This window comes from Orbicella franksi, chromosome 7, assembly GCF_964199315.1.
Source record: "Orbicella franksi chromosome 7, jaOrbFran1.1, whole genome shotgun sequence".
NCBI lineage: Eukaryota > Metazoa > Cnidaria > Anthozoa > Scleractinia > Merulinidae > Orbicella > Orbicella franksi.
The window spans coordinates 13,548,119-13,576,082 of NC_138151.1; the positions used below are offsets into that span (position 1 = coordinate 13,548,119).

Consider the following 27,964-nt stretch of genomic DNA (forward strand, 5'->3'; position numbering starts at 1 on the left):
CGGATCGTTATCGCTAACAGGTCACTCATCCGAATCCTGGTAATTTATTATCAGTTCATCTTCAAACGGATCATTTTCACTTTAAAGCTGATTTACTGAGTAAAACTGTTTTGATCGAGGTTTCCATTTTGAAATGAAGTGTGATTGCTCCATACTCTCTTTCGACTGCTGCGTTGCACAGCTGTCAATTGTCGTGGCGCTTAACGCAATAATTGCTGACCAGCGTGAGGTATCACCGGGAGCCTGTTTGCAGGCTAGTCGGATTACGGAAAAAGCGTTCATCTCTAATGGTTCATTACTGGCAATCCAGTCATAAAAATGGGTAGCGTTCTGTCTCCCACGTCGCAAAATGGACAAATTCCGCAATCGTTACCCAGAGGCTTTGTGTGCTTGATTTGCGTCGTTCGGAAAGGAACCACTGAGAAGATTTAATGGCAAGGACGGAAATGAATTTGATCGTAAGTAAATTGACTTTCCTTGATAATGAATAATTTGTGAGCCTGGTTCGGTGGGAGAAGGGGTTTTTCATGAATGTGAATTATTGTTAGCAACAGTTAAGCTCTCTTATCTGACTAACTAACATCCCCTCAATTAACTATGCTAACATATTTAACTTAAAAACCTTGAGCTTTCAAAGGCTTTCAAGATCTTCAAACCCAGTTGCCTTGTGGCAGACGTACTTAGATTGAAACCAGAATCAAACCAAATAACGACATCTGAAATTCGGGAACGGAGCCACTGATTCAATGACAAGAGCGGAAATACTGAGTCCGTGCGGCAAGACATGTTATTACAACTGTAGGAAACCTGGCGTGCATGTTTTGAATTGAATTCCTTTTGATATTTTGTTCTGTATAATTATACTAAACCAGGCTGGGAAAATAACTAAGCAGCGTATAAAAACGTGTCGACAGTAAAACCTCTATTCAGTATAGCCTCGTGCTAATAAACCTTACTTCTCTAATCGTGACTTGCAAGGGGTAAAATGATGCAATTGTATTTTTAAACTCTCAGTGTTCAGTGACATGTCTACGTGGTAAAATTAAGTTGTCTACCCGACATATGCTAAACCCTTGCGAATAAAATAAAAGCTAGGATCCCAAAACGCAGGGAATTCATTTCGCAAGGAAACTCAGAAAATAAAATTTGGGCCTATGCCGATGAAAATATTTACGGCAATTTAACGGATAAACTAACGGCCGAAACAACCTAATACAAATTTATTTGACGTACTCGTCTGCTTTCCCAGTCTCACGTACTACAAAACAACATTCAATTAGGAGCTTGAATTCTCTGTCGTATTGAAGACGGAAACTGGTTGTTGAAAACCTTTTTCACGCCACAGATGAGATTACAAAAAAACCTATTGCCCTCCAATATTGAGGCAACCAGCCTCATGAATTGGCAATAGCATATAAAGAAGGATTATGAAACTTGATGGCTACTATAGCTACAATGTAGATAAAGGTAGTTGAAATAGCACCTGAATTTTTGCATATCGAAGATTCAGTCCAGCTGCATGGTTTATTCAGTTCGTCTCAATGCTAGAAGTCTATGTGCATTTATAAAGCAATTCAAAGGAAACTGCGAATTTATAGCAAAATAAGTTCAGTCTTTTGTTTCTCAAGTTAGGGCCCATTAACCGATTTATGCGCGCGCGTTGCTAAGGAGGTAAAATTTCACTTCCGGTTACTTACGTCAGCCTGAGCGTAGAAAATGAAAATAACTCAATAACTTCCAAATTCGCTCACATTTTAGATGTTTTTCTTTGTGTTTCACAAAATGCAAAGTAAAAAAAGTACAAGCAAAGACGAAGTAAGAGAAAGACAGAAAAACAAGAGCAATAGAAAGAGAAAAACCAACTCAGTGTGGCTTTGTTTGATCTTACCGAAGTGTGCTGGTAGTGTAAATTGCGCACGCGCTGATAGGGTAACTTCCAGTATATATCGGGCGCACTTCCGGTTTCTTGAAATGCTAAAGGAAACGCAGTTTTTCCTTAAATCTAGCCTTTTTTTGACGGATTTCGATGAAAACCAACGTTGGAAACACAGCTATGCATTCTTTTTTCAAAATCATGCGTTTTCCAGAAAATTACCAGCTTTTTAATATTTTGAAATTCTCTCAAAATCTGACCTTTTAGAAATGAAACAAAATTTATGCATAACGTAATGAGAATTTAAATTAAAATATTAAATCAATGAAAAAAATTCCGATAAAGTAATTTGCCTGGGAGCCTTTGCGTTTTTTCAGTATTAGTCACATGACCATGGACGTGGCCTGATGACGTCATCACTAGTGTTGCTGATCATGAAAAAGTTAAAACACATGAAATAACTCTGAAGTAACTAAAAATGACGAGGTTATATGAGAATAAATTTTTCCTAGCAACGGCTCGAAAAGATCGGTTAATGGGCCCTTAACCCATCACTGTATTCTCTGAGGAACTTGTCGTCGTGTTGGCCGCCAGATCCGGTCAGCTTCAGTGTTCTGTGCACTGTACAGAATGCTTCACTTCTGTGAGAAACAATTTAATGATGGGATCAGTTAGGAAAAGTATTGAAGTATATATGTTGTACTTATTCACATGATTTCTGTGGCAAGGTCCGTGGGCAAGGTGAGAAGAAGAAGAAACTGATCAGGGATATGTAGACGGAAATAAAGGTTTTTGAAATAAAAGTACAGCCAAAACAGTCACGAAATAAAATTTGGGTTGTATGAAGCATATGCCTTGCGTGTTCGCCGTTATAAATTTACACATACACTATATCTCACCAGGCTGTGCGGTTAGTGTCTCGGCACTTACTGAAAAGATTCATCCAACGTTTGGGACTGGAGTCAGAATGGAAGGTAGGTTTGTTACTCTTAGAACTTCTTAGGCGACAACAAGTAGAAATAAATGTCTTCAGGTTTTTAAAACTAGTTCTAAGCTGTTACCTATTATGTTAGTAGTGTCATCGTTTTCGCTTGCAATACGTCGATGCTGAGGAAAAGCAGCTGGCCTTGAAGAGCAGTCGATATCCTCTGAGCACTGAATACCATATTTCACGTTGAGACCTGAGGGGCAAACACATGTAAAGAAAAAGACTGAATAGTGTCTTTCATGATCAGTGACTCAGTTATAGCATAGAAGATAATTTAATAGTTATAAGAAATAATTATAATTAAAAGAAAGTACAGAGTGATCGATTGGCTATCCAATGTCAACGAGCAAAACAAGTCTGACTGCATGCGAGTGTGACATGCAAGTGGCGAGCGGAGAAGCCGCTGGTCGTGTATAGCACGCTTCGCCTATCACGCTCGCCCACCTCTCGCGTGGGTTCAGAGCTCTTCTTTGCGTTGTTTCCCACGGATTTTCGAGCAAAAGAGAGATTTGCTACAAGTCGACCTCATGATGTTTCAGTGTATGAATAAATAAACAAGACGATGGACTTATCTAAAAGTGTATACTTCAACTTAAAACATTTTTTCTGCGATATGAGGGGAACTGAAATTTTGGAAAGGAACCAGCAAATTCAGTGACAAGAGCGGAAATGAATTCGATTGTACGTAGGTAAATTGACTTTCCTTTAAAATGAGTAATTTGTGAGCCTGGTTCTGTGGGAAAAGGGGTTTTCCTGAATGTGAATTTTTGTTAGCAACAGTTAAGCTCTCTTGTCTGACTAGCTAACATCCCCTCAATTAACTATCCTAACATATTTAACTTAAAAACCTTGAGCTTTCAAAGGCTTTCAAGATCTTCAATCCCGGTTGCCTTGTGGCGGACGTACTTAGTTAAACCAATACGTAATAGGATTACATGCTGTCCAATTTGGAAATAATTTGATGAGAAAAATGCCGAAGACTTCCGCCACAATTTGGCAGTCCTCGGAATTTTTCTCATCTAATCGTTTCCAAATTGGACAAGCATGTAGTCCTAATAATAATGTAGTCCTTAATACTATAGCATCCAAAAATAGATGAATAAGGAAAATATCTGACCCTCTAAAGTACAGTAAAATTTGAAGTACACATTTCTTTGAATATCTGATGTGTTTATCGCAGATCACACTCACGATCTAAGGAGCTTTGCATAACAGCAAGGCTATCTGGCTCGTATTTATGTCCGTTTTGCTTCCTTATCTCTGCATAAAATCGGCAAAGAACATCGTCAAGCTCATCTTCGGGAATCTCCTCAAGCTTCCTCACTTCGCTTCGATCAGCACGCCACAGGTCAAACACTTTGACCCAGGTTTTTGTGCTTCTTTGAGTGTTCTTGTTCTGATTGTTCTCCCTCATCTCGAGTAAATCAGTAGCATTTATCTCTGGAAACCTAGCTAAAGACTCCATCTGAAAATTTGAGACTTCCAAAAGGTGGAGACCGAACAAGTCGGGAAATTCCGCCATTATGAAACCATAATAAGACTTAGCGAGCTACAATCGCTAGCTGACGTTTGATGGCAGTGATGATAGCTGCAACCTGATTGGCCAATACTCGGTTCTTTTTTTATCTTGACATTTGATTGGTCGACGGAAAGTATCCAGATTTTTCTCAAATTGGACAGTTTGTTCAAAGCTAAACTAAACGTTCGAACAAAAACTATCCAATTTGTTTTAAATTTAGACAGTTTAGGCAAAATTAATAAAAAATAGATTTGTCGGCAATATTGGATTTTGATGCAGCTCTATAATATACAAATTAAAGCTGATAAGGGCATCTGAAATTCAGGAACGGAACTAGCCACTGATTCAATGACAGGAGCGGAAATACTGAGTCCGTGTGGCAAGACATTACAACCGTTGAAAATCTAGCGTGCATGTTTTGAATGGAGTTCCTTTTGATATTTTGTTCTGTATAATTATACTAAACCAGGCTGGCAAAATAACTGAGCAACGTCAAAAAAGACTTGTCGACAGCAAAAGCTCTATTCAATTTAGCCTCGTGCTTACGAACCTTACTCCTCGACTCTAAGCGTGACTTGCAAGGGGGAAATGATGCAATCGTACTTTTAAGCTCTCAAAGTTACGTGACTTGTCTAAGTGGTGAAATAAAAGTTGTTTAACCGACATGTGCTAAACCCTTGCGAATTAAAGCAAGGAGTTGCTAGAAATCCTAGAAATTTCCAGAAAGCTGGGAACTCATTTCGCAAGGGAACTCAGAAAATAAAATTAGATCTATGCCGATGAAAATATTTTGCAATTTAACGCAATAACGGCCGAAACAACCAAATACAAATTTATTTGACGTACTGCTTTCCAAGACTCACGTACCACAAAGCAACTTCAATTAGGAGCTTGAATTCCCTGTTGATCCCTGTTGTACTGAAGACGGAAACTGGTTGTTAAAGGAGAAGGTCACTCCAACAACCGTGTGTTTTTTTCCATCACCAATAAAAAGTTCACATTGAGTTGAGTTACTTACTGTTGTTTTAGCTTGTGAAGTGGATGCGATCCCAATGAAAAAGAAGTAAAAAGGTCGATACGGGGAGCCGCCATTTTGAAAGGATCTTGAAGGCCAGGCCGCATATCCTTGTCGTCATTCCGTCCGAGAGTGTGTTTGTTCTTTTGAGCTTTAGTATGGCTGCTCTTGAAGCCAGAAGGTGCTAGTGATTCCGCGGGAGATAATAATCAAGTTGAATTGAATGATCGGTTGGAAAATGCTCTGTGGTGTACTTGTGAGAGATGTACAACCATACCGACGCAAAGAGAATGTGTTTGTTGCCGAAAACAGCCGGAGTAGGTCACCAAGATGGAAGGTACATTTTGCAGTACAATTACAATGGACGCAGTTAGTGGAAGAGCAGGTTTATTTTTAATTGTAAATTGCTCTCAGAATTGAACTGATGGCTTAAATAAATCCTCAGTTTAGTGCTTTTGATCTGATTTGTCTTCATTTTTATGTTACTGGCGGTTCAATGGGGAGGGAGTTCTGGTATCACAGAAACTGAGGAGTTTTCAAAGGTGTGTTTAAATCGGGCGGATGCTTTCCACCTCACATGTCTGTGTTTTTACTTATAGGATTTGGATACTTTTTGCTCGTGCTCGTACGTGTTTGCCTAGGTTTCTTTACACTGATGGACTACGTGGACTCTTGTGAAATACGTAATGACTTTACATGTAAGATGTGAAGTGAAATCGACGTCTTTGACGTGAAATGTAAAATTGACGACATTCCTTATCAGTACCTAAGATTTTTTGTGAGAATTGCAATTTGTATTGTTGGAAAGCTAAGGCCCAGTTCAGACGTCGTGCTTCTGCCGTGCCGAACTAAATTGCAATTTGGTTCGACTGTAGCACGGCAGGAAATCAACTCTGATTCAGACGTCGTGCCAGAGTCGAATCAAATCCAGGGTTTACTGAAGCCTCGTAACAATTCTCCTCCTAACTCCCCGAGGGAACGAAATCTCGCCAAAACACATTGACATAATTTATGAATTTAGTTTGGCGCGACAGAAGCACGACGTTTGAATCGCTGCCGTTTCAGAGTCGTGTAGCACGGCAGAGCTTGTCGAACTTAATTGCTTGCCGAACTTAATTCAAAAGTTTGATTCAGACGCCGTGCTTCTGCCGTGCTTTTGTCGAACTTAATTCCTGAATTTAGTTCGGCACGGCAGAAGCACGATGTCTGAACTGGGCCTAAGCATCACTGGAAAAGTTGAAAATTTACATGGATATGTCAATTTTAATTTACAGCATGTAAATATTGATTTACATTCTTTGTAAATTACAATTTACATGTTAGGCTTTTGTAAAATAAATTTACAGGAAATTTACAGCTTTTAGTACAGCATGTAAATGTTCTGTAAATAGTGATTTACATTGTCTTTGTCGACAATGATCATTTGAAGAACATGTAAAAACCTGTAAAATATTTTACGCACTTTTACAGTATCTGCCTTTGTAAAAAACATGTAAATTGCTTTGCTAAACCATGTAAGAAACGTGTAAATAATTCAAGCGAATGCTGTAAAAAGTCTGGAAATGTTATGTTTGTAACCCTGTAAAAACCATGTAAATGAAAAAAGGGGGCCTGTAAGAAACATGTAAAAACCATGTAAATGAAAAAAGGGGGCTTGTAAGAAACATGTAAAAACCATGTAAATGAAAAAAGGGGGCCTGTAAGAAACATGTAAAAACCATGTAAATGAAAAAAGGGGGCCTGTAAGAAACATTAAAAACCATGTCAATGAAAAAAGGGGGGCTGTAAGAAACATGTAAAAACCATGTAAATGAAAAAAGGGGGCCTGTAAGAAACATATAAAAACCATGTAAATGAAAAAAAGGGGGCCTGTAAGAAACATGTAAAAACAATATAAATGAAAGAAAGGGAGCCTGTAAGAAACATGTAAAAACCATGTAAATGGAAAACCTAGAAGTTGCACGGGTGCAGTGGGGGGCTGTAAATAGCCTGTTAAAAACATGTAAATTAAAAAGGGGGACCTTGCAAAGGCTGTGAAAACAATTTAAATGAGATAATGGGGGCTTTTCGAAAAACTGTTAAGACCACGTTAATGTAAAATGGAGACTCTTAGAAAAAAAATCTAAATTTAAGAGAAGGCCTGCCTAAACTTTGCAAAAACCATGTAACCGAAAAGTGGGCTTATTTAATATAACTCTGGTGTAACGGTTCAACCAACGAAGACTGTTGAAATGATGTAAATTCCAAGTTACCGACAGGTTCGCTATCCTCTTGTAAACGGTTGGTTGGATTTTGCAAGGAAATAAATGAAAAGTTACCCCGGCCAGGTTAAACTTGGGGGGACGGGGGGGAGAGAGAGGAAGGGTTGTCTCGGGTAACCGAGAACATATAAATGGGACCTTTTAAAGGCGTGTAAAGTTAAAATGTAACACCGCCCTAAAGCTCCGTAAACCTCCGTGAAGCCTCCATTAAGGTGCCTTTTACGTTGAAGCATTTGAACCTCTCTAAAATCCAAGTGTGTGCTATAGTGTGCTTTAAATTGAATTTGGGTTAGAAGGTATGCACCAAACTAAATCGCTGCATTGATCGACACCGCACTAAGATGTCTTCTTGTGAACTTTCCGCGCATCCACAACGACAAAATAAAACTAGAATTGTTACTGCACATGCAGGCGTCCCAAGCTTACGTCTCTAGAAAAGAGAAAAATTAATTCTCGGACACGTACGTATTTATTCATGAAGGACCATGAAAGCGTCACGTGTTGTATGAGTTCAAGACGGAAAGAGCCCCGGTGACCGAGTTTGAACTGACGCGATTTAGGTTAGGCAGGGAACCATAAGGGACACGGCCGGCCCAACGACCGTTTTCTCTCGAATGCTTTGAAACGCTGTTTTAGGCTATCTGGTGTACTTTCAAAGCTCTGTAGGTTAATTTTAGGTTGCGCAAAAAAAAAAAAAATTATCTGTTCGGTTATTCTAGGGGAGCTTGTGTATCTCGTACTTATTAGGGCTTTTTTGTCCATTTCCCGAAAACGTTAGGACTTATCGCCTTTCCGAAAATGATAGCTGACTTTTTTTCGGTACCCAAAATGACATTTTGTTTTTTTGTTTGTTTGTTTTTTGGTGATTTCTACCGTTTTGTGCTTTCATTGCCATCACTGTTATCCCAGTCCCTTTATAAGAGCATACCAGCCTTGTGAGTGCCCGATCACCAACAAACAGGAATCAGCGGTCTTCATGTTAGGTACCAGGTCCTCTCGGTTCTCCCGCCATGTTTGGCAGTTCGTTGGAACTTGAATCGAACTCGAGCTCTGTTTTAGCGGGCCAAACTCCACTCTACCTTCGCTTCGTCATCGTGCACGGTTTCAAGGCAAAGTTTTCCGTTACGCAGAAGCTGAAGATAGCGATTACAGGCAACAACAACAACAGGTAAGCAAGTTTTGCATAAATTGAACGAGTAGAGTAAAGTAACGTCAAGATACGTATACATTTCGTTTTGCCTTTGGTTGTGAATGTGTCATTATCAAGGAGAAGTTACATTGCTTGTGGAATCGACTTTGTTGAGGTGTACCTGCTGTGCATAAAGGGCTTTATTATCTGTTATTATCTGTTATTATCTGTTCTCGATAACCGAGTAAGACCATGCGACATTTGTTATTGGCTTATATGCACCTTATGATTCCTTCTGATGCATGCTCTTGTAAGGTTATGTTGCCCTCTGATGTGAATGCTAGTAAGCTAAAATGTAATGTGCCATCTTCAGTAGAGAAATTTCTCTTATGCTAGTGTAAGTATTCTGAAGTTACTTAATTGTCTACAGTTGTACCTACATGCAAGTTACAATATGCTACACAACTGTAAATGTGGACATTGCACCCACTGGTGCTGATAGTAAGTTAAATGTTGTGAAATTTTCTTTCACAAAAAAAACACTTCGATACTTTATAAAGAGGTATACATGTACCTCAAACTGTCATGAAAACTACACAGGACTTGAAAAAAAGGAAGAGTAACTTGCCCAGGCAGGAAAATCTACTTGTCTTGGACGACACAGTATAGTCAATCGATTATTTCATAACAATCAATAGGAATTAGTCAATGATATCACAAATCAATAAAAGGATTCGTCATGAGTAATCGATTGTGATCAAATTTTCAATAAACATTATCAATTTTGCTGATATTAGCGTATCTTCTAAGCAACATTTAAGAAAGAAATGAACAAAAGATATGAAGTGAAATATGAAATCATGAATACAATTGCATAAAAACATAACATTGTATGTTGTAAAAAGAATATTTTGCTGGCATACATGTATCGGGGACTATGTTTTGGGGATCTTTGGTAGTGCCTTTGAAATCTACATAAAAAAGTTACAATCAAACATTGTGTTGAGGGACACAATTTTTCTACAGTTTATGTGAACTAACAAAGAGAGGCCAACTTTCAATTGATTCTCTAATGACTGATAAATTTGGTAAAATCAAATTGATAACTTGAAACTTCTCTAGCATGTGAGTATGAATTTCTTTCAATTGATTGATAGCACTGATGACACTTACATTAATTTCAATTTATTGATTTATATCAATTTATGGATCAATTTCAATCGATTGCCTTACCCTGGGATGACCAGACAGCATTTTAGAGACCTGTTACAGCTGTACATTTTACTTGTACGAAATTGGGCTCTTACCAAATACATGCAGGTTTCATGTGTCATGCATCTGTTCATTCATCTGTAGCAGGGCAGGAAAAAAAATTGTAAGTCACTTGCCCAGTGGGCCAGTCAATTTCAGTTTTCACTTGCCCCCATTTAAATATTAGTTGCCAGTGTGGTGGCCAGTAAGGAAATCAGAGGACAAATGCGAATGAGGTACGCTCGGATTCCTAACTAATTCTTGCTTTCAACCTAATAATTAACTAATCTTTAGGTCTTAAGTTTTGAAATGGAATGACTGGAAATTATCATTTATCAAGCTGGCATTTTTAGTCAGACTCACAATACTACTGAGGCTACATTGTAATTTCACTTGCCCACCGGGCCACTGAACTTCTATTTTTGTTTGCCCAAGAGCAAAATTTACTTGGCTGAGGAAATCAGACCTGGTTTTTTCCTGCCCTGAGTAGATCACAGATAACACCAAAATGTGGTAAAAACAAAAAATATTCACATAAGCCATTACCAGAGTGTGTCACAGAATCTGTGAATTTTTCAGGCATGTGTCACTATGTTCTTACCACATTTTGATGTCTTCTGTGATCTATTACTGAACAAATGCGCGACAACGTAGAATCTATCTGCTTCGAAATACATAACAAAGAAACAAAAACAAACATGACATCAGCTGTACCTTTGTCCACCAATAGAGCATAAGTGCGTGTAAGAAAAAATCAAATTGTGCCTGCAAATAACTTGACTTATTATTTAAACATTGTTTGATAGGAGTTTGATTTATTGTGCATGAATATTACAATGTAGAAGATAGTGAACATTGAATATTTACTGCCACACATTTTGAGTTTAGTTCTTCTACATCCTCTGACATTCAGTGCCTTCCAATCAGAGATGCAAAGTTTTTGTCACACAATAGCTACAGATGTAGGTGTAAGATCTGTTTGATTGATGAATATTCAGGGCTCAAAATAATGGCCGGTCAACAGGCAATGTCTGGCCAGAATGGTGACTTGACTGGCCAAAAACTTCACTTGCCGGTCATGTTGACCAGTCATGTCATGTTGAGACGGTCACGTTGTTCATTCTTGAATAAACAATCAAATCTCCAACTGTAAATCTGAGAGTTTTTAATCTCTTTTTTATTATGACCTCTAATGAAAACATACACCAATGCATACATGTATCTGTTCGAACTGCTAAAGACCATTCGCTTGCTGTTTGTCATGCGTTCAAGATCGATAGGAATGCCATTCGAGTGACTGAGGTTAAATCCGTTCGGAAAAATATTAAGCCAATTTTTAAACGGTCTAGCAGTGACTGGAACAAACAAACTATATTTGTGGGTTTAATTTGGCTCACATTACATGTACTTGATTTTTGCATAAATATCCTGACCAGTCAGAAACGAGACGTGACCGAGCTAAAATTACTGTGGCCAGTCAACATGACCGGCTACAGTCCGATTTCAAAGGTCACAGTATAAATTGGAATGACAAGAAACAAAATAATAACTCCAATGTAAAATTCACTGATTGATATCATACACAGAATTTGCTGATTCATACTCAGACATAACTTATCTTATTTAACAAAATGTTTTATGTTACTTGTAGGATGAAGTAAAATTGAGAGCGATCAATACATGCATACTCCTTGGCATTGATGCTTGATCAGGAAAAAATCAGCCACTGAGAAGTCTACAGTACTTATGACTCTATAAGGGGTCCAAGGCCCATTTCTTGAAGGCCCTGGAAACGTTTCGGGCCCAGAAAGCCATCTTTAATTGAGCTGTGTCTAAAAACTAAGAGTTTTATATGCCTGAAACTTCTTGTGTGAAGGAAACCTCTGTTCATATTGAGAATAAGCGATTAAAACAGCTCTGTAAGCATAAGATTTCAGATTTTGGTAAGGCTTTCTGGGTGCGAAAACTTTTTGGGACCTTCGAGAAATGGGCCCCTGGTGCATTACAGTCTAACATGGTGATCTTCAACACTTTGATATGGTCTGGCAGCTTTCTGGCATAAATTCAACCACTTTAAACATTATTTTTTAATGCTTTGAAGTATCACTTACACTGTACCTGTGTTAGTGAATTAGCATCAAATTTAAATATCTTAGATTGCTAGGTTGATACTTATTGTTCAATACAGCAGCTATAAGATTTCATCATAAAAAGCAAAGGCTATGTTTACAAACATGTAGTACCAGAACAATAATTTATTAACTTATGATGTGTTATGGGAACTATGGTACTAGATATGCCTTTCAATTTCAACAGGCCCCTATGAATTTTTTTTTTACATTACAGTTTTTTTTTATCACAAAAAGAAAAAGTAAAATTTTGAATATTGTTTACAGTGAATGTTTTGTGAGGGGTCCAAAATGTTTGTACTGTTTGGATTCCGTACAGGTTTGGAAAAAGAAGGAAACTGTGACTTTGTAAACATAGCCTAAAAGATGTCAGAAGCCTTGTTTTATGTTATGCAATGTAGTATTCCTTTGGCATGAATGTTTTTATGATGAATTTAAAATGTCAATCTCTATCTTGTGGTAAAGGTTTTTTCTCCCTATTTTCTGTTATTTCAAAAGAACAATTCACTCTATGAAAAAAGTTGATCAATACTTCACACTTACGTTGCAGTAATTTTCATAATAAGGTAAAGGTAAAGTCCATTAAATTCGCTGCTACCCACTTATACACCTGGGTGGAGAGGCACTGAGAGTAAAGTGTGTTGCCCAACAAAACAACAGAATGTACCCACCTAGAGCTTGAACCCGAATCGCTCGATTAGGAGTTGAGCGCACTACATGTAACTACGAGGCCATCGTGCCTCCCCCATTTTTCATTATTAAGGCTAATTTAATCCTACATTAATTACTTAGTAAGAAAAAACAGTTTATTCATTCATTTTATGACAAAGGTATTATCATTATGTTACATTTGACTTTGTGGATTTAGTATATATTTAAGACAGGTATCCATTCGCAAACAATTTTAATTTAATAATACACCTAAATTGCAAAATTTTTACTAGTTGTAGCTGACAACAGTATAGTTCTTAATCATTTTATTATTTAGGAATTAAATAGAGCTGAATATGACATGGTTTCGCACAATCTTGAAAAGGTCTTGAATTTCAGTAGTCTTCTTGAAAAGTGCTTGAATTTGGTTAAAGGAGCTCAGTCATGGTATTTTAAAATATTTTGGCCATGCACAAAATTACATTTAAGTCGTCTTGTTATGGATAGATAGAAAAGAAAACATGTTTTATTTGTTGCAATGTATACATTGTACACCTTATTCATGGCATATAAAAACTATTTGAATTTTACTGAGTTTGTTCTGATTGCAATAAATTTCTGATTCTGTATAAATTTGCATATTTTCTACTATTATGATTAAGGTCAACAGATTTGATTACAATAAAACAGTACATTCCATGCATTTTTCTTCAAGTTATTATTTACAAGTCATTTATCGTACAGGGTTTCTGCCTCCTTTTTCAATTTCCATGTTATTTACAGGCTTCCTTTTTCCATTTCCAGGTTATTTACAGGCTCCCTTTTTCAATTTACAGGTTATTTGCAGGCTCCCTTTTTCAATTTACAGGTTATTTACAGGCTGTCTTTTTCGATTTCCATGTTATTTACAGGCTCCCTTTTTCTATTTACATGCTATTTACAGGCTCCCTTTTTCGATTTCCATGTTATTTACAGGCTCCCTTTTTCGATTTACATGTTATTTACAGGCTCCCTTTTTCGATTTCCATGTTATTTACAGGCTCCCCTTTTCCATTTACATGTTATTTACAGGCTCCCCTTTTCCATTTACATGTTATTTACAGGCTCCCTTCTTCGATTTACATGTTGTTTACAGGCTCCCTTTTTCGATTTACATGTTATTTACAGGCTCCCATTTTTGATTTACGTGTTATTAACAGGCTCCCTTTTTCGATTTACATGTTCTTTATGGGCTCCTTTTTTGATTTCCATGTTATTTACAGACTCCTTTTTTCGATTTACACGTTATTTACAGGCTCCCTTTTTCGATTTACATGTTATTTACAGGCTCCCTTCTTCGATTTACATGTTATTTACAGGCTCCTGTTTTCATTTTCCATGTTATTTACAGCCTCCCTTTTTTTATTTACATGTTGTTTACAGCCTCCTCTTTTTTATTTACATGTTATTTACAGTATTATGGCACCCTCCCTGTATTAAATTTACATGTTATTTACGGGTTTCCAGGTTGAATCACAAGAAATTTACAGGCTATTTACAGTATTTGCAGGAACAGTTTACATGTTATTTACATGATCTTAGCCCTTTGCTTTGAAACATTTACAGTGTTTTCGTCATCATTTACATGTTTCACTTAAAATATTTACATGTTATTTACATGAAACCTCCAAAACATGTAAAAGGGGAAAAATCATGTAAATTATTCTTTACAGTCTTTTTTGGATTATTTACATGTTAATTACATGTTATTTACATACTCTGTAAATTTTCAACTTTTCCAGTGCATATGTAATAAATTTTGGGTAGAATAAAAAAGTATATACAACTTTTACATGTGTAAACCAGCGGAAGGAAAATTGACTCTGCAAGTGTGTTTTTCGTATCGCATGTGTCGTGTTCACTGGCATCGTTACTTGACAAAGCATGCAGTAAGATTACAGCTTCATTTTTTACCGTAGCACTGCTTTCATTAGCAACTGTAATTCCAAAAAATAATGTGAATGAAAAAAAAAAAAAAACCGTCCTTAATTAATGATGAATTGTGTTGATAAAATCGAAAGCAAATTGCAACACATTTCAGTCAACATATGATGTACATGCGGATATGGGATTTCGCTATAGCAGGACTTGTTATCGGTAATTGTCGATATATAGATAGGACTGCCGTACAATGAACTACTTCTTCCGATATATTTCAAATCAAATTAAAAGGCCCGGTCCAAACGCCGCTCCACTCATGTGCCGAACCAAACTTGATAAAGTTCGACTTTAGATCGACTTTGGAGCGACGGTTGGTTCAGACGGCGTACTTGCGTCGAACTTTTTTCGGGAAGCCGGTGGTAGCAATTTTCGACGAGAAAATATGCGTTCTGAATTCACGAACTCTGTCCAAATAGAAAAGCTGTGAATAACATTTCGCTGTTATCATGCTGTTATAGCAATATTTAGGGAAGCAAATTCAAACTCAGGGTTCAGTGTTTGCATTTAGACAGGTTTTCTCCCGGTTAAATCGACTTGTTAAAGGGAAATCTAATAAGCTGGACTATTTTCACGAAGAAAAAGCAAAAAATGAATTTGCGCTAAAGAAACTCGCTTATACAGTCCCGTTTACGTTTCTCATAAATCGAAGGCATCCTGGTATTTTGTTGTCTTTATGTTTAATTTTACCGACGACTTGGAGCTTCATGGATGACTGGTCACGCCACTCAATTTTGAGCCAATCACGAGTCCCGTTATATGAAAAATACATTACACTAATTTATGCATTAGGTTCGACACATGAGCAGAACGGCGTCGACAGAACCTGGATCGGACCGAATCGGATCACGGATCGGATCACGGTTCGGATCACGGATCGGATCACGGATCGGATCACAGAAAAAAAAACAACAAAGTTTTAAAGAAAAAAAATCAAAAACAAAAATCAAACCGTTTATAAGATAATAATAAATAAAAATAAAAGTGGAAAACTAAAATATGTTAAATGAAAATAAGAATCCCGAATTTGACGCAATGACATGTTAATTACAGAGAATGACAAGAGGTCATTTAAAAAGCCACATAAGCGCCTAATTTACGACGAATTTAAATTGTAATGAACAGGCAGATGTAGTTATATTTGAACGTTAGTTGGCTCGAAGCTTGCGTGAACCTCCCATTCTCGTTTTTGAAATTGTTATCAGTGGCTAATTCTCGGCTACATTTTCGTGTCAGATGTGAGCGTTACAGTTGGCGTTACAGTTAATGAGAAAACTTACGTACGAAAGCTTAAGGACATGACTTGCTTGAAGGAGCTACGTCACGATTTGCACATCTTGAAAAAACTAGCCTAGTTTTTCAAGTTCGTCATTTGCAATCCCCGTTAATCTTTGCCATCCTTAACGATCCTCATTCCGTTTTGATTTGTTCTTGCCTCTTAAGTGTTTTCTATCCTAGAACACGATCATTTTAATGTTTTATTCTATTTAAAGGCAACTCTTTACGACCCTAAAAATAACTCTAAAAATCGTGACGTAACTCCTAAAATGTTGTTTATTCTCGGGTTACGTTATCGTTCACACTATCGATGTTATTCCTAGAATTTTTTGTAAAACAGCTATATCTCCTTGAAATGCAGATGGTTTGTTTCGTTTTATTCCAGTGCGAAATACCGTATTCCAAACTGACATCTTGTAAAAGTATAGACTTGTCTCAAAAACGGAAATTGTTTGAAATCATCAGGTGTTTAATTTTTTATTGTTTTTGGTTTTTGTATTTCTATTCATACGTTCATCTTATTATTACCATACTGACTCGTTTTATGACAGTTTACCTTTGATGCAAGTTAATACACGAAATATCATTTATCTGAACTGCGGAGAAAGATATGAAGACATGATTGATCATCGCAATCAAAACCCAACAGCCTGAAAAAAATTCATCTGTGACCAGCTCCCAGTTGGCTTGATATTATAAAAGAATAAAGGAATATCACACCTGAATTAAATAAAACGTTCTGCTCACAGTAGTCACTCTAGTGCAATTTACTCAACAAAATTTTGAATTTTTTTTCCTTGATCCGATCCGTGATCCGATCCGTAATCCGATCCGTGATCCAGTCCGTGATCCTGTCCGTGATCCGATCCGTGATCCGGTCCGGTCCGATCCAGATTTTGTCGACGCCGTGAGGAGAACGCCGTATGAATCAGCTGCCGCTCCAACGTCGCATAGTGCGACAGACCCTGCCGAATTTAATGTTGTTTGCCGCACCAAACTTAACCTGCCGAACCAAACTGATTCAAACGCCGCTCTTCTGCCGTACTTAACTCATCAGTTAGGTTCGGCGCATGAATGGAGCGGCGTTTGGAACGGGCTAAGAAATTTAATAAATTCACCCAAAAAAATCTGTGCAGTCGCTATGCATAAATGAACACGAAAACACGAAAAACCTTGCGCCAGTCTACGAAAAATAATGAATCAAAGCTTGCAACATGGAATCTTTTTTATAAATACTGGTAAGACTGGTAAATGAAGAATAGAATTTCATTCAGCCATTTTCCCTGTTATTATAGAAAAAAAGAGCGGCAGACTGATATATACATGCAAAACCCGTCATTCACGCCGTTTTAGCGTCTTTTCCTGAAAATATATTAAGCCTGAAGGGTTGAAAATTTTTCGCGACTAAAATACTTGTGCTGGTGACCAAACCTGAAAACTTAGGGGCCAGCTGGCCCCAAGGTTTTTTCTTGAAATTCGAATCCCCGTCCAGCGAGGAGCTTCAATTTCTTGCGCAGAAATAATATTTACCAAATCAAGTCAACGACGGTTCTGCCGGGCAAAAATATTTTTTAAAAAATGAAAAGTATAACTGATAGCTACCTCTTTTCGTTCCTGCGATGCGCCGTTCCCTTGCAACGCGTGCCTTTACAAGGGCCTTCCGTTGAAAATTTGTCGGAAAGCATTTTTCAATGACCTACTTCTTTTGTTTCCACCCACAAGCTCAAATCGGTATTCAGTTTTGAAACAGTCGTCTGTGAAATGCTCGTTGCACACATACACATTTTTAGAGTTTTTTGGCATGAATCTCTCATCCCGACGTAACTGTTCGAGCAACTTCTTTGGCAATTTTTTGTTCCTTGCAGGCAAATTAAGGAAAGTCACTCCTCTTTCCCTATCCTTTTCGGTTCGGGTTTTACAGCCCGGGGCCCAACATTTTAGCTCACAACTGAATAAACGAATTTAGAACAGAAAAGGAGAGCTTTAGCCTTTGAGCTTTGCGCCAATTCGGACTGAATGACGTCACGGATACGCGGCCTAACCTTCAAGATCCTTTCAAAATGGCGGCTCCCAGTGTCGAACTTTTCACTTCTTTTTCATTGGGATCGCATCCACTTCAGAAGCTAAAACAACGGTGAGTAACTTAACTCAATGTGAACTTTTTATTGGTGATGGAAAAAAATACACAGTTTTTGGAGTGACCTTCTCCTTTAAGAGTGCCTGCCTGAAAAAATCAGACAAATTCTTATTTTCGCGGCAAGGGTTGAAAATTCGATTTCGCTCATATCCTTATGGTAGATAGGCTAGGGCATGACAAAAACTACTGGATAGTTTTTTTGGCAAAATATCCTTTTATTTCAAAGAAATATGCAAATTACCAAATTCCGTTAAAATCGTCATTTGACGCACCATTTTATTAAACAAGTTTGAGAGCCTCGCATGCAAAACCACAACATTCATCCGTCTTTAAAATACTCAAATATTTTTGTGCAACGTTTAAATGTATACTGGGTTGATTTTAGGGAATGTTGCGTTGTCTTTTTGGGTGAACAATAATTAAATTTCGAAGACATGTATTTCATTCACTTGAAAGTACTTCGTGAATATAATTAATTTTCACCATGTGCGAAACCTTCAAATGGACCAAGCTTCTGGTGGTTGAATTGCAGAAGGATGGTCTACAGATTCCTGTAAAAATTTCTTTGGGCAAATGATTGTGAGCGACGCGAGAGCTTTTCAAAGTACGTCAAAAATGCAAATATTTGACCATCCGTCGTCAAATTTCAATTTACGGGTTAGACGTATATTTCAGCATGCGCCACATGACTTGACCTATGTTAAGTTGAAATAGACACAGAGCTGATAATTTCGAAATGTTCTAACCTCATTTGCTGTAAAAGGCAGGTCCAAAGCCGATTTGACGTGTTTCTCTCACCATTCGTCGCACAAAAAGCAGAAGTTTGCTTTTGTTTACATAACGTCCGCTGTACATCGCCAACTGTCAACTTATTTAACGGTCGAATACGATGAATCTGTGACCCTCGTTCGACACATATGATCACCACTGCATCTAAGTCAAAAACGGCTAAGTCATTCGTAGATAGTTGCTTGCTTTGCACTACACCAAAATATTACGTTTGATCATCATGGTTTGATGGCTTGAATCCTTGCTTGCAGCGGTTCCTTGTTCGTCACGCAATTCTGTCATCCCATTTTAGGGGGTAGGGGTAGGACAATTTCTATCCTAATACGTAAGACTCCGTAAGGCTTGGAATCACTGGGAGCACACAATCGTGTTGAGTAGGAAGAGATTAAATTAAGAAATGAAAAGAATGAATAATTTACCATTGCCCCTGTTGTTATCTTTTACTCGACCACCGCTATCTACCATGCCCCTACGTAATACTGTAACGCTAAACTCATACCTAGGTCTTTTCGCGCCATGCAATTATTTTTGGTTTACATGTAATACAGTGGGCTACCCTCGGGGAAATGAGTGGCGCCCGCGCAATGGGGCTAGTCGCCTAAATAGAGGTTGGTGTACCTTGAATATTTAATTTTTCACTATCGGGCTATAAATTTCTTGGTGAACATGGAGTCAATTCAATACAATCATGATAGACGTGTGTTTGAATTATCACTCGTCATGCACCTTCAATTTCAGACTCTTATCTGCCATCGCCCTTTCCAAAACAAAGTTCTTAAATTTTGGTTGGCCCCTTAATAGGGGTAAAGACAGTAATGAAACCCTTATCGGAATGACCAAATGATGGCCGCGGGGGTAACCGGTCAATAGGTGTTTTATTTACAATATTTCACTGACGATAACTTTGGACTGTATTGACAACAGTCCTCTATTTTCTGTTACATACCAATGCCTCGCCACTAAGCAAACAAAATACGCCAAATAAAATGGCATGGCCAGGGCTATTTACTCACGTAATTACTAATTAAATTTAGTCTGTTTTTCTCACGAATTAGACACGTTGTGATTTCCTATTTTTATTTCAGCTTGTTCTTGCTTCATTAATCTATAATTTTTTATGGCGATTTTCTTAAAATTCTAGTGAGTACAGGTACTAGCTTTATCAGCTGTTGTCTGAAACATCAGAACAATGCGTACAACAAACGTGATTTGGACCGAGGCAACGTACACAAAAGAATAAAATTATATAAATATACACATATATTATTATATATATGTAAAAACAGATGAACAATGATTAAATTGTTTCACTTATCCTGAGAGTACTCTATACAAAATAGATCAAAATGTGCAGCATATGCCGTGACAGCATTGCGTGACGAACAATAACGGCTGTAAGATTGTGCTGCGCCGACACGCTTATCAGCAATGGTCAGCAATCGATCAAACGCAATATTTTGGTGTAGTGCAAAGCAAGCAACTATCTACGAATGACTTAGCCGTTTTTGACTTAGATGCAGTGGTGATCATATGTGTCGAACGAGGGTCACAGATTCATTGTATTCGACCGTTAAATAAGTTGACAGTTGGCGATGTACATCGGACGTTATGTAAACAAAAGCAAACTTCTGCTTTTTGTGCGACGAATGGTGAGAGAAACACGTCAAATCGGCTTTGGACCTGCCTTTTACAGCAAATGAGGTTAGAACATTTCGAAATTATCAGCTCTGTGTCTATTTCAACTTAACATAGGTCAAGTCATGTGGCGCATGCTGAAATATACGTCTAACCCGTAAATTGAAATTTGACGACGGATGGTCAAATATTTGCATTTTTGACGTACTTTGAAAAGCTCTCGCGTCGCTCACAATCATTTGCCCAAAGAAATTTTTACAGGAATCTGTAGACCATCCTTCTGCAATTCAACCACCAGAAGCTTGGTCCATTTGAAGGTTTCGCACATGGTGAAAATTAATTATATTCACGAAGTACTTTTACTTCGAAATTTAATTATTGTTCACCCAAAAAGACAACGCAACATTCCCTAAAATCAACCCAGTATACATTTAAACGTTGCACAAAAATATTTGAGTGTTTTAAAGACGGAAGAATGTTGTGGTTTTGCATGCGAGGCTCTCAAACTTGTTTAATAAAATGGTGCGTCAAATGACGATTTTAACGGAATTTGGTAATTTGCATATTTCTTTGAAATAAAAGGATATTTTGCCAAAAAACGTATCCAGTAGTTTTTGTCATGCCCTAGCCTATCTACCATAAAAATATGAGCGAAATCGAATTTTCGACCCTTCCCGAGTTATTTCCCATTTTTATGGACAGGGACTCTTAAAAACGTTTTACACGCCACAGATGAGTTTACAAAAATATTATGTTGCCCACCAATATCGACTTTTATACCCATCATATTAAACCAATTAATTAAATTCTGTCAGAACTTGTTTGAACAGTGGCATTCCATTAAAAGGTGTTCAATAGCTTCGCTTTCTCTTTTACAAAATGTACATATAGAAACGAAGGTGCGAGGCCGTTTTAAATTTATGGAGAAAATTATTCGTCGCTAAATGTACCTTTGTAGCACTTTAAACTGGAATTCGCGTGATCTAGAATCAATACCCACTCTGAAGGGAACACGAATACGATATCTCTCTTTCCAATCCAGTTGATTATTATATTTTTCTGAATACTTTACATTGTGCGGTTGGTATAATCTCGACCTTTGAACGGACTTCCTTGTAGCTGTTTTTTTAGAGGTAGCTTTACAGTCGAGACAAATACTATTACCATCGAGACTGTACCTGAGCACCATTGGAACATGAAGATTTATTTTGATAGTTGTTGCACGCATTTAAATGATGTCGCCACTGCGTTGGAATTGCGTCTATAATCGCCATTAACTGAAACTTTTCTTTAGGTGTAAATGATGCACTTGCCATAATTTGAAAACCTGTGATAACCCCATTTTCTTCAGTCGTAGATCTTCAAGTGTAATTATTCCTCTTTTTAAACAGTGCCTCGCAGAAAACAGACTTCCCTTGTATACAAATAAACTTATTATTCCAAATTACTGTATTTTGTATCCTTAGCTTGCCAAAACGCTTGTTCCCCTGCAGGCATAATATATACTATGTCTCCTCATTTTCTCTTGTTATTATGCAACTACTTGGGTCAATCTCGGACTTTAGAGGTCAGCCTCGTGGTTCACAGCTGGAGCTTGAATCGTGAGGGTCAAAGGCAGGTAGAGTATTATTTGTCTACAAATGTAAAAGGTCTGAGTACGTGCATCGTTGCATGGACTTATGCCATTAAAAATTAATAGTCGTTATTTTACACTGGTCTTGCTTTTGAGGAAAGTTTTGGGGAATTCATCAAGGGATTCGTGGCTTGTATTTCCACATTTATATTTGCATCGATTACTACGTACCACGCCGCCGTCAATTACTGAGCCCGGCCTGAATTATTCAAGCAATAACAACCTCAATGACGAGCTAAAAGCAAAAGGAAAATTAAAGTAAGTAGAATTGATATTTCTTGAATAATTTTGTGTTTTGGCTGCGGCGAGGTTAATCGATGGAAATTCTTTATTTCGCGTTGGCCAGTTTTCCAAAATCAGTCATTGGCAACGGTTTAACTCTCTGATTTGACTAGCTAAACAATTAAACTTAAAAAAGCTTGGCCTTTCAAAGGCTTTTAAGATCTTCAAACCGTGTTGTCCTCTGGTAGACTGAGTATATCATTAATTTCACTCTTTTGAAGGTTATGAAATAAATCGTTTGACACCGCATCAGTTTGTAAAAGCGTTTCGAATTCCGCACTTCTTTGTCAGCACAAAATGTGTATCATAACGTCTCCCGATGGTAAACCTGCTTGCATTTTATGAATGAAGTGCTTTGATACCTTCGTACATCATTACCGTGGGGGAATATGCGAGTAGCGAGGAAAACGTAAACCGCTAAAGTCCCACTGCTGTTGGGATGAAAAGTAATGGTCGAAACCGAGTCACGAAATAAAGTGTGGCAACTATTTCTTCAATTTGGCTCAACAGAGCTTGTTTTTAAAACGTACCATTGTCTTTCAACTTTGATAACAGCACAGTCTCTTGATTGCAAGTAACAATTATAGCAATATGGCAATGTAGGTAGTCAATAGTTTGCATACAGTTGACTATGAAAATGATCATGCAATGCTTATACACACACTTGCTAACAATTAAAGGGGTATCGAATGGTCTTTGCGAGCATTTGCGAGCATGCGGGCAGTGCGTTTATTTTTGCGAGCAAGGGCGGAGATCAAATTTGTCTTGCGAGCAGCGAGCACTTTAGAAAACGCAGATGGTGAGCAGCGAGCACTTCGTAAATTTTGCGTTAGGAGGAATCTCTCTTTTATTAAAAGGAAACGTTTGCGCCAAGTAATCTGGCTGGCACCGTTCAATCACTGATCCTAGCAGCTCACAGCCGTTACGTCAGGTAGCTTCGCGTGAGCTTGGTACACTAGGGTGGACGCTCAAAGAGATCTAAAGCTTTTTAATCCGACGTTGTGAGCACATCACAAGAAAAAGAAGAGTTACCAGGCTTTCAAGTGTTGTGACATGGAAGGTTTTTTGGTTATATTATTCTTAGGAAATATAAACAACGTGGCATTTAGTCTAACAAGCATTTCGAACTTCGGTTTCGATGATTGGCAAACTGGTTTCCCGCTGACTGACTGAAATAGATCAACGCAACGAATGCTTTATTTGGAGGCTTCTAGGATCTAACCAATTGAAGCCATACAGCCCTCACACGCTCTGAAGGTCGAAGAGAAATCTCTACATGTCTTCATGTGTCTAGATAACTTTCTACCTTTGAGGGGGCCTTTCGCGAAGAATTGTTCCGTGCGTCAGGTCAGCAAAACGAGAAAGCCTGCGCTGGAAACATTCATAGCGCGTGCATGCTTCCCCAATGTTTCCGATCCCAGTTTTGCCATACAGGAATTGAGCACATTTTAACGAGAATCCCAGCGTGCGAGCAGTGGCAAAAATTTTGCGAGCACGAGCAAACGAGCACTCATCTAATTTTAGCGAACAAGTCGAGCAAAGGCCAAATTTTGCAAGCACTTTTAAATTGAACGAGACCATTCAATACCCACCTCTATTTGTATTAGAACATTCCGGAACGTTCAATTTTTTAGGCAATTATCAAGGTTCTGTAAGGTTAGAAACTGTACTAAACTACATAATTTAGCTCTTTACAGAAGTTTCTGGAACTCAGTTAAACTTCATGTATATAAGAGCGACAGTTTCGTCTGTATAGGAGAGGGATGTAAATGAGAAGAAGCTTAGTGCTGTAAATTCGAGAAGTCAACTGAAATAAACTAGTTTGTTGCTGTTACCGGCAACTCGCTGAGTTCTGTCTGGGACCAACCCTGCTCTACAACAACACTCATAACAACGTGGAAGACTGACAACATCAAAATCCGGGGTCACCAAATGGTTAGGATAACCTTGGCAACGTGAAATAATAAATTTATGGATTTCCTCAGAGAAGAGCTTGTTAGTTAAAGAGCAACATCTGATATTTCTTTTTTATTCTCTGCCAAGTTCCCCTAACATGCATACAAAGTATTTATTATGCATCCACTTGTGTGTCAATCTTGGACTTTAGAGGTCATGAGCCTCGTGGTTTACAGCTGGTGCTTGAATCGTGAGAGTCAAAGCAAGGCAGAGTAATATTTATTAAAGTATTCAAGTAAAAAGAAAATAAAAGTAAGTAGACTTGATATTTCTTGAATGATTTTGTATTTTGACCGCGGCGAGGTTAATCGATGGAAATTCTTTATTCCGCGTTGGCCAGTTTTCTTAAATATCATTGGCAACGGTTTAACTCTCTGATTTGACTAGCTAAGCAATTAAACTTAAAAAAGCTTGGCCTTTCAAAGGCTTTTAAGATCTTCAAACCGTGTTGTCCTCTAGTAGACTGAGTATATCATTAATTTCACTATCTTAGAAGTTATGAAATAAATCGTTTGACACCGCATCAGTTTATAAAAGCGTTTCGAATTCCGCACTTCTTTGTCAGCACAAAATGTGTATCATAACTTCCCCCGATGATAAACCTACTTGCATTTTATGAATGAAGTGCTTTGATACCTTCGTACATCATTACCGTGGGGGAATATGTGAGCAGCGAGGAAAACGTAAACCGCTAAAGTCCCACTGCTGTTGGGATGAAAAGTAATGGCCGAAACCGAGTCACGAAATAAAGTGTGGCAACTATTTCTTCAATTTGGCTCAACAGAGCTTGTTTTTGAAACGTACCATTGTCTTTCAACTTTGATAACAGCACAGTCTCTTGATTGCAAGTAACAATTATAGCAATATGCCAATGTAGGTAGTCAATAGTTTGCATACAGTTGACTATGAAAATGATAACTGCTTGGAAGCATATTCTACACACACAGTTGCTAACGATTGAAATACTTTCCTCGACTACATCGATTTACACTTATTTCCGCTACTGAGGCCGTTAATCTACAGTAACAATCCTTGCTCTAACATACCCTGAAGTCAGTAAGGGAGATGGATTGCACTCACTAAGAGCTTAATGGTGAATTACGATTCTTAGGACTCACAAAAAATACATATAAAAAAATATACATATATATATATCGAAGGTTTGGGGATCATAAATAAGCTTCGGTAGTGATTCGGTGACAAAAGAACTGATGGGCCCTTACCATTATCGAATACCGTTGCCTTTTTATTTATGCTTGCTTGTGTCATCGTGTTTACTCGACTAAATTGTTCATCTGAAAGACTAACGCCCGCATACTTAAGTTCAGGGAGAGGCACATGTTAATGCTTTCAATTACGTATTTTATTTACTCACTACTCTGCTTGCGGAGTGGCATGTAGCAATAAGAAGAAATAATATTTTAAAGAAAATACGAGCAGTGATAAATTGCCTAACCTCACAAAGTTAACTTAGGAACGTGTTGAAGGATGTTATACGAGATGAAATGACGAAAGCGAGCCATTGCCCTAGATAATCTTTATACTGTGAACAGCTGTGTTTAAATTAATCACACAAAGCTGATTCATCGAGCAACTTATTTAATAAAAAACAACTTGTTTCAAGTTTAGGATGTTAAAGACACTTGAACAATGGTAAAACAGGACGTAAGGCACTCCGGTTCTTTTTCAAGCAGTTCCAAGAAGTCGCCATCTTAGATATAAAGACCTTGCCTACTTTAGGAAGCTAACTGGAAATATGCAACAACAAAAGTAAAAATTGCGTACAATTTTTGATTTTTTCGATTCAGGAACATTATACCTGGCTGTTGTACCTAAACGGTTTCGGTAAGGCCCTGCTGTGCGAAATATCTAAATCGGTTTCATCTGGACCGTTTGCTAACAAAACAATTATCACTGTAAAACTGCAATGTAGGGTCATGCAGTGATCGTGGCAATTACCGATAGTTGAACGGAGTTCGAAACTAAATACATGTATGTCCTTTGACTGCTTAAATTCAACAATGTAAGATTGAGAACTCTGTGGTGGTTTTCCAAATTACACAATTTAATTCTTATTTTTTTACACTGAAGGCGATTAGCGTGTGTCTATTGGCGTGCCATGCACTCTGCAGTACACTAACGGTTTTCAAAATGCTCGTAATATTTATTTATTTCTATTTTACGCACTGTGTCCCTTTCAAAATCATTTGCAGATCTCAATATTGACTTAAGCGTGAGGAATTCGTAGGTAGATAAATGATTTGACATTGACCAGTACAAAAAGCACACAGGAACGCCTATGGGTCACTAGCTCTAAAACGAAGTTAACGTCACCATCTTTCTTTACGCTTAGCTTATGTTCATAATCCTGAAGTGTCGCCATTGTGCATGCGACAAGAAAGTCGTATTTTCAGTATTTTAGAGTTTCAAGAAGTGTATATCCCAATTTACCTTCTGTGCTTCCACGTTCATTGTGTTCTATTGGAATTCGCACTGGCCGCGTCTGCAGTTTGGCATTCTGAGAAAATAAAATGCCCACCCACAAATGAATAAGCTCGAATATTATACCAGAAATAAAACCATAATAACAAAAGCAATTATAATACAAGGTATATACCAAAGGCTCCATCACCGCAAGCTGCTCTTTCGCTTCAACGTTTGCAAATTTTTCGTCTGCTGTATATTAGAGGATGGTAGATGCTTTTGATAACTGTCATGTATTTGGTTTATTTCGATCGAAGCACATGGAACAGAAATGCGCATAAGTGCGCATGCTCATAATGTCAACCGCTGGCTCAATACACTACAACTGCTCCCCCTTAAGCCAGTCTCGTACCCCAAAAGTTCAACACAACATACTATTCTTAAAAATAAAGTCAGAGCCCTAGAAATGGGCAGTTCAATGTTCAAAGGTCCAGTCGGGCTGGGGGCTTCCTCTCTCTGGTAGGGTATCTTCTAACAGGAACATGTTCAATCTGGCTCGGCGGGCTGCTAACTGAAGGTTTAGCCGCTGGATTGGATGGCTGAAAACCCGTTTCCCGTGGGACGGCTTCTGTCTGCTCAGGCGGCTCAGCTACTAAGTCACCATGGCATTCGACTGGGGGCGGGAACAGCAACGGCTGGATAACTGGCGTACGGTTGTCTGCAACAGGAACATTGGAATCTTTGATTTGGTCTGTGTGTCGACGCCAGACTAAGCTAGGCCCAATCTCCACTTCATAAGACAGGGGTCCTAGTTGCGCACGCACAATACCTGGTACCCACTTTGATTTTCCATTGTAATTTCGTGCTATTACTCTCTGGCCATTGGAAAAATGCCGCGTTACAGAACCACCCTTGGCGACAGACTGGTCTATCTGACGGTTGTTTATCTGGACGCTGAGATCTGGTTTTAAAAGGTCCAGTCGAGTGCGTAATCTTCTTCCCAAGAACAACTGGGATGGTGGCTCTCCAGTGGTTGT

At 38.1% G+C, this 27,964-nt stretch overlaps 1 protein-coding gene and 1 long non-coding RNA gene across 3 annotated transcripts; one reads left to right on the forward strand and one right to left on the reverse strand.

The window, feature by feature from the left end:
• Positions 1–74: 74 nt before the first annotated feature.
• LOC145492009 (uncharacterized) lies at positions 75–27,685 on the reverse strand. Of its 2 annotated transcripts, XM_081471323.1 has the most exons (4): positions 27,121–27,685; positions 26,955–27,021; positions 2,935–3,054; positions 75–2,514 (listed from the first exon to the last, which is right to left on the reverse strand). In XM_081471323.1, the coding sequence occupies exons 1-4, from the start codon at positions 27,130–27,132 to the stop codon at positions 2,480–2,482; spliced, it is 234 nt and encodes a 77-aa protein (XP_081327449.1). In that variant the 5' UTR covers positions 27,133–27,685; the 3' UTR covers positions 75–2,479. The 2 variants fall into 2 exon arrangements, with proteins under 2 accessions (XP_081327449.1, XP_081327448.1); XM_081471322.1 differs by having other exon boundaries at positions 26,955–27,685.
• Positions 6,735–12,368, forward strand: LOC145493391 (uncharacterized). Its single transcript, XR_014050127.1, has 2 exons — positions 6,735–8,824; positions 11,688–12,368. It is a non-coding gene; the product is annotated as an uncharacterized LOC145493391 (long non-coding RNA).
• Positions 27,686–27,964: the final 279 nt, after the last annotated feature.